Consider the following 17,144-nt stretch of genomic DNA (forward strand, 5'->3'; position numbering starts at 1 on the left):
TTTCTCTTTAGAGTCAAAAATCTGCATTTTTAAAAAACATTTACCACTGCTGGATGCTTTGCTTAGATTGCAGAGTAACTCTTACATTAAAATACAGGGGCTAGTTGCATTAAAAATGCTCTGAAGAGAAAAAATATCACTGATGATATTATAATAGTGTTCAGTACCAAGAGAAACTCTTTAACTACTGCATGTTTCCATGCCACTTTCTCAAAAAACTGCAAGCAAAGTCATTACCAAAATTCCTTCATCAAAATTAAAAAAAAAAAACAAAAAACAAAAAACCCAAAAAGGCAATCCTTAACCATTAAGAACAACAATGTTCCATGCAACAGTGACCCCAGTTTAGACAGAAGACCCCAAGGTACATAGGTCAAACATGTAAGCAAGTTTAAGCCAGATTTCACCATTGTCTTAAAGGTAAAATTTAATTTCATGCAACTAGCCATCTGTATATTTCCCCATCTCCATTTTGACTTCACTTAGGTTTACTAAAGTTTTGCATTCTTCTATAAAGTTCACTTTTTAAAGTATGGGTTTCTTGTGGGTCTTACATTTGGTGACTGGTTAGCAGTGTGCTGGCCATCTTTGGTTTGTAAAGGAGGTCTTAACCATGAACTATCAAAGGGGCTAAAATCAACTTTATTTAAAATTCTTTTATTTTCTTTTGCTCAATCTTTTATCTATACTATATCACTGCACATGAATTAGAACCGCACATCACAAAATTGCACAGGGATTACAAATATTACATCCAGTCTGCATAAAATCGAATTCCACTACCGACCAGATCACAAAATGGCTGCACTCTCTAGTCTAAAACTAATTTGCATATTGTACACATGTAGGACGATTTTTTAAACTTGAAGTCACAATAATGCATGCAATTTTGCTTTTTTTAAACAAATTTTATAATTTGTTCATGCTATCTAGATTCAAGAGTTTTTTTGAACATTTGCAATACCTCACCTCTTGTTAGTTAATAACTCTAGTGCATGCATATGGTGTATACAGGTAAGTAAACATGCATTTTTTTTTTTTCACATTCTAAAACTATGGCAGTTTAGGCCATATTGTGCTGCCTGCATTTTATCTGCAATGCAGTGTGTCTCTAACGTTTTCAATCCCGTATTAATAGGTGGCATTTACACATAACACCTATATAGCAGCAAAGCTAATACAGCTTGTGATTAAAAATGTTTAAAAATAGCTAATAAATCAGATTATCTTGAGGTATTATTTCTTGCAAGTCAAAATGGAGAGCAAAAAATCAACCCTAATTTTTAGTTTATGTATACACTGAAAATAGCAACAATAAAAATAAGCATTTGTAGCAGACATATTCCATCTTCACTATTATTTTGCTACCTTTGGTAAATTACTGGGGCAGATCTTGAAGTTAAAAACCCATGTTTAGAAATAAGTGCACGCTTCACCCACTATATAGCAGCAAACTGTGTTGCCCCTGCGCAAAACATTCTCATATCTAATTTTCACTTTATATATAAAAATAACTTGGAGAAAATACAAAAAAACATTTTATTTTAACATGAAAATATCGCAAAAATCAGTAAGCCTGAGATGTAGGGTTTTGGTGAAAAACAAGAGGCTTGTAGTGTTTTGGCTGCTGATAAAGATGCATGTATTCATAGCTGGGGTGAAAAGCAGAAGAATGCACTTATTTCTTCTGCAGGTCAGTATCTTCAAACATAGTAAGCCACATGCACCCTTTCTCTCCTTAAACAGACGCCAGTTTGCTATTCTTAGTTCCAGCGGAAGTGGATCTGACGTGGGCGATCAGCACCTTCCTTTACCAATGGCTTATGGAACTCACGTCCTGCACGAGAGTGGATATTTGCCCAACAAAACTCACAGTAATACTGCAGGCAAGTGACATTGGCACAAAAGAAAGGAGCAAATTTCCCACCACAGCGTGCGCCCTGGCATTCATCACACATCTGGTCATCTAGCACATATGGCTTTACCTCCACCTACAAAGACAGAAAAAAAGACGTTGAATAAATGTGGTACATGTGCATATGCTTTGCAGGTTTCTTCCTCAGGAAGATTTCTTGTCTTTAGTGTAAGAGGTCTATATTTTTACTTCATTTCCACAGAACCTAATAAAATGTCTTGTGCTCGGGAACCGCTTAAAGTGGTTGAAAAAAATTTCTTAAATGCAATGATTTCAATTACTCGAATTTTTTAATCCTAGAAATTATTTTATGAAGCTAATCTATTTAACTTAAAACACAGTTTTCAAAGATGGAAAATAGGATCCCAAACTTATGATTTTATAATACAATCAAAATCTTTTTTTGATAAATAATAATATCCCAACAATTAACTCTTGTATACGTGAAAAGGAATTTCATCAATTCTTCACCTATTCTTACTTTCCATTATGTTGTTCTTCCTTTTTCACGTCAGAAGACCAAATCAGTAATACTTTGTTAAATGAATTCATAACTAATGAAATATTAATATTCAATTTGATGGATAACACAATTCACTTTAGTCTCTACCAGAAGTGAATTCATTACTTATGGAATACTGCACAAAAAACACAATGAATTACACTGTGTAGTGATTGGGTCTCCAGTTCTCAAGGAGTTAGGAGCTAAACCTATCTCCCAAGTGTCCAAGAGCCTAAAAAGTAAGTTGAGTAAATAATTTTAATCCTCTCCCAATAAGTATCCTGTGTATCTTTGGGCTGTCAGTTCTAAATTTAATATGGCCTTTTTAAGAAGGCACCTGTTTCTCAAATCACCTGCTCTGCACCTGAGTTGCTATTTAAAAATCAATACTGCACCCAAAATAATTGATCCTTCACTATTTGGAAACACGGAGGTATGAGGTAGGACACTGCAGCCATCTTTTCCTTCTGCTTCTGCACATTAAACAACCACAGTTATATACAATGTAAATAACTTCCTCTGTGACCATCTCACCTTTCTGCAAAAACAAAGGGTCAGACTAGACCAGCTGTCTAAACCTTGGCTGTGCATTACAATCACCTGTGGAGCTTTGTAAGGGCCTGTTGTCCAGGCTGTATCTCAGACCAATTACATCAGAATCTGCGAGTGGGGCAGGGAGACAAGCACTGAAATCTGTGAAAATTCCCAGGTGATTTCAGTGTGCAGCCAAAGTTGAAAACCACTGGATTAGGAGTTCTAAAGTTCAAACCAGTTCAAAAAGTTTATGTATGTCTGAATAAAAGCAGAGCCCCTCTTCTAAGATACTTAACTTTTTTGGGAGTAACATTTGAAATGACAATGCACATAAGAAAGCCACTGTGCATTTATGAACTGAACCTGTGCTGTACCGTTGTTGTTGTTAGTTGCCATCAGTTGATTCTGACTCATGGTGACCCCATGTGCACAGAGTAGAATTGCTCCATAGGGTTTTCAAGGCTGTGACCTTTCAGAAGCAGACTGCTGGGCCTGTCTTCCGAGACACATCTGGGTGGGTTCAAACTGCCAATTTTTCGGCTAGTAGTTGAGTACTGGCCAGTCTGAGCCACCCAGGGACTCCATGCTGTACTACTTTTCGAAACTGGATTGGTTTGGCAATTGAATTGATGATTACTTCTAGAGTCCGTGGCCTAGTCCCTCTATCCCCCAAAATACTCTTTTAATGTACAAACAGCTTCAGAGAAGGGGCTTGAAGAAACTCTTACACTGGAAAAATAAGAAACTGTTTCATTGGGAAAATAAGTACCAATTCAAGCTATGCCTATTAATTTGCATATAAAAAAGTTCATTTACCCCTTCTTCTTAGTATATCTCATGGGTACCATACGTGATTATTTTAGGATACTTTGTAGCTATGGACAACTGAGAACTATGCACAGAATTTAGTCTGAAATAGATTTGTAAATGAACAACTAAGTTTTTTTCACTCCTCTTCCCTATTTTAGAGGGTAATCAGTCCTAGGAATTAGTCAATAGGTTGGTTTTCAGATATTCATAGGACTTCTTAAAAGTTCTTATTGTGATAACTTAGGCAATGCTATTAAAGAATAAATGTTTTAAAGTTTAGGACAATTATTTTAGGGAACAGTACACAATATATTTTAATTTTAGATTTCACAACAAATAAAAAATAGCCAACACTTACATAGCACTTACTATGTTCTAAGTGCTTCTTATATATAATCCTAAAAATAACTGTGAGATAGGTACTACTATTGTTTTCCATTTTACATTTGAGGACAGATAGGCATAGAGAGGGTTAATTTGCCCAGCAGAACAGAGTAAATGTTGGAAATGGGATTCAATCCCAGGCAGTCTGGCTCCAGAGTACAAGCTCTTAAAGCAAGCACTGGCTCCATGGTTAAAAAACCCAAAATCTATTGCCGTTTTGCCGTTGAGTTGATTCCAACTCAATCTTACTGGCTGATAAAAAATATGAAATATCTTTAGAATGACATTTTTTATATTATACCTACATTTTAAAGTATGTTCAAGAATTATACATTTCAAGGGTATTTTGATGCAATACTCTTTAACTCCAGAAGCTAAAAGTCTATAGAAAAATGAACACTCTGTTTGTAACAAATTATTAACTACTTAGGGTAGTAAGCTTTGCATCACACCTTATAAGGGATTTCACAATATGTAACTTACACGTTTATCAATATCACCGTGCTGAAGTTGAACAAACCGAGCACTAATGGCAGCAATATAGCTCTGTTGATTAGAGAAAGCAACTCGTCCAGCACCTTTTGGGTATTTTAGCTCAGGATCTGTATCAATTCCTGCGTAACAAACTCCACCATACAGCCGGTCCATTATCATAGCAAGTTCCACTTCAAAAGAAAAAGTTCACATCAAATGTGAGAGAACACAACAAAACAACAATTCTTAAGTACTTTTACAAGTAAAAGTCAACAGGACAGTAACATTTGACCAGCAGAAGATGGCAGAAAAGAGGCAGTTGTTAAAGTAGAAACTGGAATCAAAGAACTCTCCCCACTTCCCTTTTGTTTTTCAATATAAAGACAGACTCACCACTACCACATCTACCCACTTACAGGTACTGTACCCACCATATACTATCTTCTCTTCTGGTACTATAAACAGTTCATGCTCTTTTCTAAGTCCAACCTTCTCATTTATATACAGGTAGTCCCTGACTTACCACATATGCGAATTATGATGAACTGCATTTACGACCATCCTCTTTTTTTTTGGTACATCTTATTGTATGTAGTAATATGTACTACATACAATGTCGATGTTATTCTCATGCCAACCTCATAGACAAAGATACTGATTTATAAAGATACTGATAATAAAAGGCAATAATAATGAAAACTTAAACAAAATGAAGTGTTTGACTTATGCCAGAACCAACTTAACGAAGCAGTCATCGGAACGGAACCCCACAGTAAGCTGGGGACTTCTTGTACTAGGATCCTATCTACTCTCACTATAGAAAGACACTGCTTCAGCTATTCTCCCCTCTCCCTTCTACACCATCTATTTTTCTTTGTATACTGGATTATTTCCATTGGCATACAAGTATACTGTTATTTGCCCCATCTTTAAAAAACAAAGCAAAACAAAAACTCTCTCCCCTCTCAGCAACTGCTCCATTTCTCTGCTGCCCTTTATAGCTAAATTACTCCAACATTTTTCTGTACTCCCCAATTGCTCTCCTCCTGTTCTTTGTTGGACTGCCTATAACACTTTCACTTATCCCCCCACCCCACTTTAATTGCTTGTCAAGTTCACCTTCCCTTCCCCACTGCCAAGTCAGTCCAATGGTCAATCTACCTATAAACAACATTTAACATAGTGAATCCCTTCCTCCTCTTTGAAACATGTTCTCCAGCTGGCTTCCAGGATGCACTATTCTCCTAATTGTCTTTCCACCTCACTGATAATTCATTGCTAGCTCCTCCTCCTCAGTTTCTTGGCTTTTTAATGTCAGAGTGCCTTAAGTTCCAGTCCTTGGACCTCTATCTACACTCATGGCTTTGGTGACTTTATCCTGTGTCATGGCTTTAAATATCAAGGTCTGTTGTTTGAACTCCCCAGGGGCTCCGTGGGAGAAAAGACCTGGTGACCTGCTCCTGTAAAGATTACAGCCTAGGAAACCCTATGGGACAGTTCTACTCTGACCTGTATCATCACTGTGAGTCAGAATCCACTTGATGGCACACAGTAACAACAACAAATATGTTTTCAGTTCCTAAATCCTTATCTCTACCCTGAACCTCTCCCCTAGACTCCAAACTCATTTGCCTACTGGGCAAATCATACTGGTAGCTAACAGACACTGCAACAGTGTTCAAAATGGAACTTCTGACCTTCTTCACTTCATCAAATCTCCTCCGATGAGTTTTTGTCCACCTAGTTAGTGAGCATCGAGAAGGATGAAGTTGCCAAGTCAAGAACCTTGGCGCTATCTTGACAGTTCTTCCCCCACTCCCACTGCATATCTAATCTATAAGCTTCATTTTCAAGATATATCTAGAATCTAATCTCTCTATAGCCATCACTAACATCCTGTTCCTTGAAATCTGTAAGTCTGTAATTATGTTCCTATAGGAGATCTGCTTGATCTCTGATTCCTGATTATTGATGATCACTCACTCAACTAAGCCACTACTTTAGTTTATAGCTAAAATACAAAAACAAACAAAAAAACACCCAAAATTCTTATATTTTAAAAAGTTCCACTTACAAAGTCAGAAGTATTTAAGTAGATCCTTCTCAGAGTCTACTTGGAATTAGCTATTAATATTGCTAGATGAGCATACATTCTCCAGTTATTTGAGAGTTTCAAGAAAGTTCTCAGAATTTGTCTCAGGATTCTGAAGTTAGCAACGATTGGAACATGAGGCATCTGCTCCTCCCCCACCCAATAGTGCCATGTGCACAGTACGTGTTTAGTGAATTGAATAATTCATATTTAAAAGATTTTTTAGAAAATGAAATTTAATATTCTACCTACCAGCCCTTAATGGTCTAGGAACACCTCCAACAAAAATTGTTTTTCGGGGATCCAAAGGCTGAGAACCATCCATCACAAAATCACTGTCACTTAAATTCCAAGGACGGATCTGAACCTATGAAGAAAGTTACATTACTGCATTAGATCTTATATGTTGATAGCTTATGCTGTTTTGCCAGCTAACAGTGGTCCTTTTATTATCTAAAATTTTAGATATATGAATTTGGAAACAAATTATTATTTTTAATATAGGTACTAAACAGAATCTCAATGTTTCAAAACCTGAACTCTTAACATGGTAGCTTATTTCTTTATTCATTAACAATTATTTCAAAAACAGTTCTGGAAAACTTGTGTTTGTATACTGAAGATGAGGCAGGATTTACTTACTGGCTTGTCTTTGATAGTAGGGCTGGAAACACATAGATAGAGCTTTCCATCTTCTTCAATACAAGCATCAATTAGTGCCTGAACTGAACTCTCTTCTTGAAAGAGAAGGAATGCATAGCCTGTAACAACCATTAAAAATGAAGCAATATGTCAAGGTAAGTGATTTCATCATAAATTTCTGGACTGTTTAGAAATATATGCTTTCGAAAAAGAAAAAAAAAAAAACCTACCAAATAGGACTAGAACCATTATACTTTCTATAGGAGAACACAACAGTCTATGCAACACACATAAAAACCATAAAGCAATTAGCTAGTTTATATACAGCAGTTACTATCAGGTACTGTGCTAAGAGCTTTATGTGAATTATTTCATTTAATTTCACAGCACACACTCCCAAAACTTTACCAGTCTTATAGAACAACAACCCATGAGACTTTAATCCCATTTTACAAAGAAAAAAAACTGAAGTACTAAAAGGTTCAATTACTTGCCCAAAGTCAGTCACATAGCAAGTAGTTAGCTGGGCTTAATTTCAAACCCAGATGAGCCCCAAGGTTTCCCATGCTCTTTCTAGGAGTAATACTGCCTTCTTGAAGAATTTGGCAGAATTAACAAGTTGAGCATGATAGATGCTAAAATTTCCTATAAAGACCCTCAGGGTAATACAAGTTACAGAGCATACTTTTGGACTACAGACACTTGGAAAGACCCAGGAATTTTCATAAATAGAGGGAAAATTCCACAGTTCCCCTGATAATACTAAGAGAACTATTTTTAGGTAAATTGTAATAAAATAGGTTCCTTAAGCATGGGTCAAAACTGCTAGATTAAGTCTCAACTTTAAAGACCAGTGTAATTCAAAACTTTTTTATGTCAATTTTTCAAATAGCCTGGAGACTATGTTTGAACTCTGGTCCAAGATCTTGCTTAGATTGCTGTACTGTTGGGAAATACACCCTTCCCTCCTTTCCTTGGGAATACACAATTGCCAATCTCTAATCAAAAATCATGCACACACCAGGCAGAATAGACTTCATTACAATAAAGCATCAAAATTTACACTGCAAGTTTACTATTATGTGATTACTGTCAGCAGCTGACAACTATGAGTGACCTAAAATATCCTTTTTCTCACAAAATTTCTATACAAATAAACGTACGGCACTATAATCTAGTCCCAGTATGAGGAAGCCATCAAGCAAGCCCAGCACGTCCGTTCCACCATACAATGGGAAGCGTGAAGCCAAGTTTAACTTAGAACTCCGAAAGTAGTTTATTGTCAGCAATGGCTTTTATGCCACTTGGTGGGATGTGACACAAAAGTACTCCATTTTAGACTTAATGGTCTGACTGAGACTGGAGGAACCCCAGAAAGCATGGCCCCTGGACTCTCTGTCAACCCAGAACTAAAACAATTCCCAAGGCCAACTCTTCAGACAAAGATTGGACTGGACTGTGGGACAGAAAATGATACTTGTGAAGAGTGTGCTTTTTAGCTCAAGTAGATACATGAGATTAAATGGGCAGCTTCTGTCTGGAGGTGATATGAAAGGCAGAGAGGGTTACGAGGTGGTTGAGTGGACATGGGAAATCAGGGTTGGAAAGGAGGAGTGTGCTGTCACAGTCTGGGGACAGCAATTAGGGTTACATAACAGTGTATGTATAAGTTTCCGTATGAGAGACTAACTTGAAACGTAAACTCTTTCACTTAAACTACAACAATAAAAAAAAAAGTACTCCATTTTAAAGAAATTAAAATACCTAAGAACATAAACGTGCCATCCAACCAACCTACACAAATAGAAACTTCCAAACGTAAGATTATGCAAGATTTAAAAAAAAAATACACATACATCTTAGACCTTTTTAATTGTGAGAAACAATTAAAAAATGCTTGAAAAAAATAAAATAGCAAGTCAAGGTTGGTTTCAAGTAACAATTTTAAGGTTTGTGATAAAAGCTAAGCATCTGGTGCCTTGAGGACTAAAGGTGCAACCTGATCCAAGCCATCATATTTTCAATTGCCTCACATGCATGCAAAAGCTGGACAATGAATAAGGAAGACCAAAGAAGAACTGATGCCTCTAAATTATGGTGTTGGCAAAGAATGCTGAATATACTGTGACTGTCATAAGAATGAACAAATCTGTCTTGGAAGAAGTACAACCAGAATGCTCCTTAAAAATGAGGATGGCGAGACTTTGTCTCACATACTTTGGACATGTTATCAGGAGAGACCAAGCCCTGGAAAAGGACATCATGCTGGGTAAAGTAGTTGTTGTTAGGTGCTGCCAAGTCAGTTCTGACTCATAGCGACCCTGTGTACAACAGAATGAAATGCTGCTCCATTCTGCTCCATTCTCACAATCATCATTATGTTTGAGCCCATTGTTGCAGTCATTGTGTCAATGCATCTTGTTGAAGTCTTCCTCTTTTTCACTAACCCTCTACCAAGCATGATGTCCTTCTCCAGGGGCTGGTCCCTCCTGATAACATGTCCAAAGTACATGAGATGAAGTCTTGCCATCCTTGTTTCTAAGGAGCACTCTGGCTGTACTTCTTTCAAGACAGACTTGTTCATTCTCCTGGAAGTCTAGACTATATTCAGTATTCTTTGTCAACACCATAATTCAAAGACATCAATCCTTCTTTGGTCTTCCTTATTCACTGTCCAGCTTTCGCATGCATATGAGGTGATTCAAAACACCATGGCTTGGGTGAGACACACCTTAGTCCTCAAAGTGACATCTTTGTTTTTTAACACTTTAAAGAGGTCTTTTGCAGAAGATTTGCCCAATGCAACATGCCATCTGAGTTCCAGGCTGCTGTCTCCATGGGCATTGATTGTGGATCCAAGTAAAATGAGATCTTTGACAACCTCAGTAGTAAAACAGAGAGTCAGTGAAAAAAACGAAGACTGTCTATGAGATGGATTGACAGTGGCTGCAACAATGGGCTCAAACACAGCTAAGATTGTGGGGATGGCACAGGATCAGGTAGTGTTTCATTCTGTTGTACACAGGGCCACTATGAGTCAGAACTGACTTGATGGCACCTAGTAACAACAACAAGGATCTGAGAGCTATAACTATTTTGTAATAATGAAGAGGATATAAGATCAATTTACTAAAATGCTACTTTAAGTTCAATATTTTTAATGTTGCTTAATTCATTTTTATTATTACTAGGGGAGAAATGTTTATATCACAACATTTAATTAAGCAACGTGGTAGGTTACGTGGAGGCCTGGCTGCGCAGTGGTTAAGCTCTTGGCTGCTAACAGAATGGGCAGTGGTTCAAACCCACTAGCTGATCCAAGGGAGAAAAGACCTGGCAATCTGCTCCCGTAAAGATTACAGCCTTGGAAACCCTGTGGGGGGCAGTTCTACTCTGTCCTATAATAGGGTCACTATGAGTCAAATCAACTGGGCGGCAATGGTTTTTTTTTTTTGTTTTTGTAGATTTATTATGATCTATAGAAGGCAAGTAGTTTGTGCTCAGCTGCTAATCTAAAGGCTGGCAGTTCAAACCCACTCAACAGCACCTTGGAGGAAAACGCTGGCGATCTGCTTTCATTAAGATTACAGTCAAGCTCTCATGTTCCTTCCACTGCCCTCTTCAAACCTAAACTCCAGCTTGTTGCCCACAGGCCTAGCAAAGCTTTCGCCATGGCCCTCAGTGATGCTGATGTGCAAAAGCAGATTAAGTACATGATGGCTTTCGCTGAACAAGAAGCCAATGAGAAAGCAGAAGAAACAGATGCAAAGGCAGAAGAGCTCAGCACTGAGAAAGGTTGTCTTGTGCAAACCCAAAGACTGAAGATTATGGAATACTATGAGAAGAAAGAAAACCAAACCGAGCAGCAGAAGAAAATTCAGATGTCCAATTTGATGAATCAAGCAAGACTGAAAGTCCTCAGAGTGAGAGATGACCTTATCACAGACCTACTAAATGAAGCAAAACAGAGACTTAGCAAGGTGGTAAAAGATACAACCAGGTACCAAGTGCTGCTGGACGGACTGGTCCTCCAGGGTTTATTTATACCAGTTGCTAGAGCCCCGAATGATTGTTCATTGCAGGAAACAGGATTTCCTGCTGGTAAAGGCTGCAGTGCAAAAAGCAATCCCTATGTAGAAAATCACCACCAAAAAAGATGTTGATAACCAAGTTGATCAGGAGGCCTACCTTCCTGAGGACACAGCCAGTGGTATTGAGCTCTACAATGGGGATTGTAAAATAAAGGTTTCCAACACCCTAGAAAGCTGGCTGGATCTCATAGCCCAGCAGATGATGCCAGAAGTACAGGGAGCCTTCTTTGGTGCTAATGCCAACAGGAAGTTTTTGGACTAAGCGTTTTGGAGGTAGAGTTCATTCGATTCCTCTACTGATACGATATGGAAGTTTCTGATATTTGAAGAACCAAGATTATCTATGTAACCTTCTCTTTGCTGTTCAAATATTGTTCTGTATTTATCAACGGAATTACCCTACTGTAGTCAATGCCTCTGGCCTGTTATCAACACGAGCAAGTTTCAGTTAAAATGATCGGGAACCTGCTCTAGTTCATCTAAAAGCAACATAACTTTCAGTTGGCTCTGCAGCATGAAAGTGAGGGGATCAGATGGTAGTTGCATGAACTTCACAAGATGACCTTTCTCAGTGTTGAACTCTTTCTAGCTCCAGTTATCTAGTCTCGAGGGTGATGTATTGGTGTTCTCTGCCTTCAAGTCTCTGAGCTTTAGGTTTAAAATGCACATTGGGCATGCATTCCTTCCAGCTGTAGCAGCTTCACGGGTACCTAGTCGGGACTAGAAGTTTTCCTCATCTGTAAATGTGATTTAAAATCTAAACCATGAAAATATTCTTTATTTATTAAAAAAAAAAAAAAAAGATTACAGTCAAGAAAACCCTATGGAGAAGTTCTACTCTGTTAACACATTGGGCTGCCATGAGTCGGAATCAGACTCGATAGCAACTAACTAATAACAACCAATAGACAAGTCATTAAATATTAAAATACTCTTACCAAAAAACATACCATGTAACAGTTTCTCTAGAATTTACTAAGCAAGCTAATAATTACATAGGGTGATCCTTAATCACGGCAAAAGAAACAAATATGTTTGTTGCTCAGCATTCAAGTCACTGCCTTAATTACAAGGTAGCTTTACCAACTGGATGCTTCTATACTAGTGTTTTCTAAACCACAGAAAATGTTGAATTATAGCTATGACAAAAATCCTTAAAAATATGAGGTTTGGGAACACTGGTCTTTGGCAATGGCTACAATTAACTATAATTGTACCAAAAACCTTGATTTGCCAGTGCTAATGTTTTCATTTTTTTTCTCATTTGAGTAAATAAACTATAAAAACCACCACCAAAACCACAACAATAACGATGACAGCAACAACAGCAACTAAGACAACTACTCTGTTTCATGAAATCTGTTCTAACCCACCTTTCTAGCCTTGAGTCTACCATTCCCTTATATGAACAAATAGTTCATGCAAAACTGTGTATCTTCACCCAACTGTTTTCAAAGATTATATTTTAATTCCTGTCCCAACTTTTTTCAAAGATTATATTTTAATTCCTGTCTCAAAATCTGTTCAACTTCTTTTTATCTATCTAAATTCCACAGTACTTTTTAGAACTAGTTCAAAATGTCTCTTCTCCATGAAGCTTTTCCCCACCTACTTTAGGTCAAAGTAACCTCTCTATCCTATAGCATTTATTGTTGTTCACATAATTTATTAGGGAATTATCAATCCTTGGATTATTATGGATACAAACGCAAATAAAGACAGTCTTATAGACTACTGGAAGAAACTGACATTAATAAAATGATCACATTATTTGTAAAGTTGCAAAAATGTAATACCATAACTGTGATGAGTGCTGCGAAGAGACTAACATAGAGTCAGGAGAGCCCACAATAGGAATATTTGACCTCATTAGGAGGGTGGCGAAAGTTTTCTGTGACGGACTGATATTTAAGCTGAGATACAAAAGATAAGTACGGAATATACTGATGAAGAAACACAGGAAGAGTTTCCAGACTGAGACAATGTCATATACAAAAGCCCCAAAGCAGGAGAGAATAAGACCACCTGGAAGGACTGAAAGAGCAGGAAGTGTAGATGAGATGAAGCTAGAGATGAGCAGAAGGTGCTAGACTGTGCAGGGCTTTGCCACCTATCCAAATGCATTTTTGTCTTTATCCTACAACAAGAGAAGCCACTGAAGGGTTTTAAGCAAGGGTGTAGGCGATACGGACGGAAGGGTGTAGGGGAACACTGGTGGCACAGTGGTTAAGAGCTCGGCTGCTAACCAAAAGGTCAGCAGTTCGAATCCACCAGCCGCTCCTTGGAAATCCTATGGGACAGTTCTACTCTGTCCTACAGGGTCACTATAAGTTGGAATCAACTCAACAGCAACGGGTTTGGTTTGGGTTTTTGGTAGTTTTCCCCTCAGGTGAGCATTTCAGAGAGATTGGTCTGGTAGTACTGTGGAAGAGAAAAACAAACAACTGGAGAGGGTCACAGATGTTGACAAACTAGTTGGACCACTGTCAAAGCAAGGGATGATGGTAGTTTGGATAGGAACATTACAAACTAACATGCATTTTTATTGAACACTATATAACATACACTGTATGTAAGAACAAGGCAGTAAAACTGTGGACTACAATAGCTTAAATTTCTCAAGTCAACAAATGAATATCTGTATCTTTATGGAGTTAATTTTCTGTCTAAACCAAAGGGTTCAGAGGACCGCCACGTCCAGTAAATTCCAAAACTGTGTATAAAATTTAGGGTATATGGGAAGAGATCCAAAACTTTAATCAGATTCTCAGAGGCCTGGGACCCAGAATCCCAGAAACAAAAAGGTGTCCTTGATTCCGTAAGTGTGAGATCTAAAGATAAACAAAATCCGATGTAAGTGCATCATTCCATTTCTCTAAAGAACTACAAAAACTAGTAATGGAAGTTACACAATTCTCAGTGACAAAACGTGGAGATGTGTGCATATAATTCAATCACTAGAAACACTCAGCTAGTTTTTTGTGTGCCAATAACTTCTCTAACATGTTTCCTTTTCCCATAGCCAAAATCAGAGCATTTAATAGGTTTACTGGAGTTTTTTCTCCAGACTTGATATTTCACTCAGCCATAGAAATAATGGTGTGCTTTCTCCTTTCTAAAATTTATTTCAGTGATGTTCAAAGAAATGTCTCAAGTCTTTCAACCTTCCCTTTTCTTTCATTTGCTTCAGAGAAATCTGCCATTAGCTCTTCTGATAGATTGGATTATTTTTCAGCTCTCTTCCCCTTCTCATTGTGGACAGGGTGTAATTTCTCTTCCCACTGATGTTGTGCTTGGCCATGTGACTCGCTTTGTTCAAATGAATGTTAGCACAACTTTTGGTTTTTGTTTTCTGGTGGTCAGCCATAGTACTAGCCTAGCAATAAGTCATTAACACAACTAAGTATCCTCTTCATATTTTACCTCTTTATATAATTAATTGGGGGTTAAAAAAAAGTCTTGAGTCACTTCTTGAAGAATCTATTTACTCACTAATGAAGAATATACTGCTCTGCTGTTTTCTAATGTTATCTGGAACATGTAGGTAAATCTTGCAATATTTAAACTATTCATCAGTTTATATTTTATTACCGATTTATTTAGATTGTAGTTTTATTGACTAGAAAAAATATTTTTATTTTGTATGTCTGTGTACCCACATTAGTTAGAATGATGCTTTAGACAGAAAATACTCAAAATATTTGTAGATTTGAGTCTCTGAAATCATTATCAAATCATTATACAGAAAGCACAGCAAGTGTCTCATGATTTCTTACTGGCTTAAAGTACAACTGAAATGGTTCTTAGGACCATTCTGCCTCTCCAACACATGTTACCAGCATTTTCAAATTGCTCTATTAGTTTATATAAAGATGTGCTCATATTCAATTCTAAAAGAAAACAAAACATAAAGTAAGCAATTGATATCATCTCTTTTGTTCTTACACAATCAATTCCCTAGCAAATATTAACAATAAAACCTCTTACCTTTTGGTGGAAAATAAGACTTGCTTTCTGCTTTATGAGGCCAGTCTACTACCAAAGGCCCAAATCTTCTGAAGCTAGCTGTTATCTCATCTTAGGAAAGTACAATAATATGCATTAGGAATTAGTCTTAATGATTCATTTTAAGAAGTTCTGTATTTTACAAATTACTCTAGAGGTGTAACATTTAAAAGTGCCAAACAGCCTAAGATCAGCTACAATATAAACAGTAAGAATATGTCTAGTATTATTACAAATAATACGCAAAACTTGGTAAGTATTTTAGTCAAAATAAATTCAACTTTAAGCAGCACATTGGCCAGAATGATCAATTCAGTGTGAATTTCAAAATTTAATATAACATTTTATGAATACTAATGGATTTATAGTATACAAAATCATAAATAACACTGGCTTGAAACACACCAACATTTTATCAAGTTAAATAAAAAGATCCATTACTGTTTCACAAGTAAAAATATGTTCTTATGGGGGGAAAAAAGTCTGTCGAAATAAGACTTGAAAAGTTATAATTCTTGTAAAATATACTAGGGTCTGATACATGGCAGGTGGTTTCACTGAAACACATATAGGTCAAATCCAATTACATGTTCTAAGTTATTTTATTACATCAAAACTCACTACACTGATTAATGCTAAAATTGTTTTGTGGCTATCTGAATCATAACTGAAAAATTTCCCTAAGTCTAGCAACATCTTCAGTCCTATTAGTTATGAATGGGAGCGACAGGTTTCCCACAACCTCACAAACATTAAATAGTTTCAGTATTTTTAATCTTTATCTTGAATTGTTTTTTTTTTTGTTATTACTACATGGGGTGATCTCCACATACATTTTATATAATTTGAATTTCCTGTTTATCTTCTTTCTCCATTTCTCTTTTGGGTTTTATAGCCTCTTTCTTACTCAAGTCTAACAGTGCATTTACCTTAAGGAAATTAACCTTTTGATTGTCATGCATTGCAGATACAGTATCATGGTTGGTTTCCATTTATTTCATTTTGTGTATGTGTTAGGGTCATAAAAAGGTTTTAATTGTTATATATTCAAGAAGTTCTATGTAAAAAAAATAAGTTGGATATGATCTAGAGCATGAAAATCTTACTTAAAAACAATGCCCACAGTAACAATATGCACCATAAGACAAAAAATGAAGAAAAAAAAATTTAAAAAGTCACTAGTTCAATGGGTGACCAAAATATTTCAACAGAGATGGATATCCATTTTGACTCTAAAAAACTCCAGAGATAAAAATTCCATACCCCCTACCCCCTCCCATTCACAATATACTTCAGGTTTTTTTTTTAAAGCCCAAATCATCACCTTACCTTCATCAATATCTGGAGGAAGACCACCAACAAAAACTTTTCGAGAGAAGCGCTCTATTCGCTCTCCATTTTGATGAGCTGAATAACATGTGGGTGAATTTAAAACACCAACTTGATCACTATGACCATCATCCAGTAAGCCATCATCTATCGGAAAGAGGGAAGAACGACCTAAAATATAAGAACAAAGGTAAACTGAATCTCAGATCTAAGAAAATGATAAATTAAAGTGGAGCAAAAAAACACCAATGACAAATTCAAAGGCTTAAAAAATGAAGGTGACTGTACAGGTATAAAAGAAATAGGGGAAATTCAGATAGTGTAAGGTGTTAATTACCTGTATTTAAGAGAGAAGTGGTCTGAACA

General features: G+C 36.7%; 1 protein-coding gene and 1 pseudogene across 1 annotated transcript in view; one reads left to right on the forward strand and one right to left on the reverse strand.

Annotated features, from left to right (window-relative positions):
- Nucleotides 1-1,029: 1,029 nt before the first annotated feature.
- The window catches only part of CPEB2 (cytoplasmic polyadenylation element binding protein 2), a 78,677-nt gene continuing 62,562 nt past the window's right edge, over nt 1,030-17,144 (reverse strand). Inside the window, exons 7-12 of the mRNA XM_023742797.1 lie at nt 16,779-16,949; nt 15,432-15,521; nt 7,354-7,472; nt 6,964-7,078; nt 4,629-4,810; nt 1,030-1,991 (exon numbers count right to left, since the gene is read on the reverse strand). Of these exons, the coding sequence (XP_023598565.1) occupies nt 1,764-1,991; nt 4,629-4,810; nt 6,964-7,078; nt 7,354-7,472; nt 15,432-15,521; nt 16,779-16,949 (905 nt within the window). The 3' untranslated portion in view covers nt 1,030-1,763. The remainder of the gene's footprint in view (nt 1,992-4,628; nt 4,811-6,963; nt 7,079-7,353; nt 7,473-15,431; nt 15,522-16,778; nt 16,950-17,144) is intronic.
- LOC111822850 (V-type proton ATPase subunit E 1 pseudogene) lies at nt 10,791-16,725 on the forward strand (annotated as a pseudogene).

This window comes from Trichechus manatus, unplaced genomic scaffold (assembly GCF_000243295.1).
Source record: "Trichechus manatus latirostris isolate Lorelei unplaced genomic scaffold, TriManLat1.0 scaffold00218, whole genome shotgun sequence".
NCBI lineage: Eukaryota > Metazoa > Chordata > Mammalia > Sirenia > Trichechidae > Trichechus > Trichechus manatus.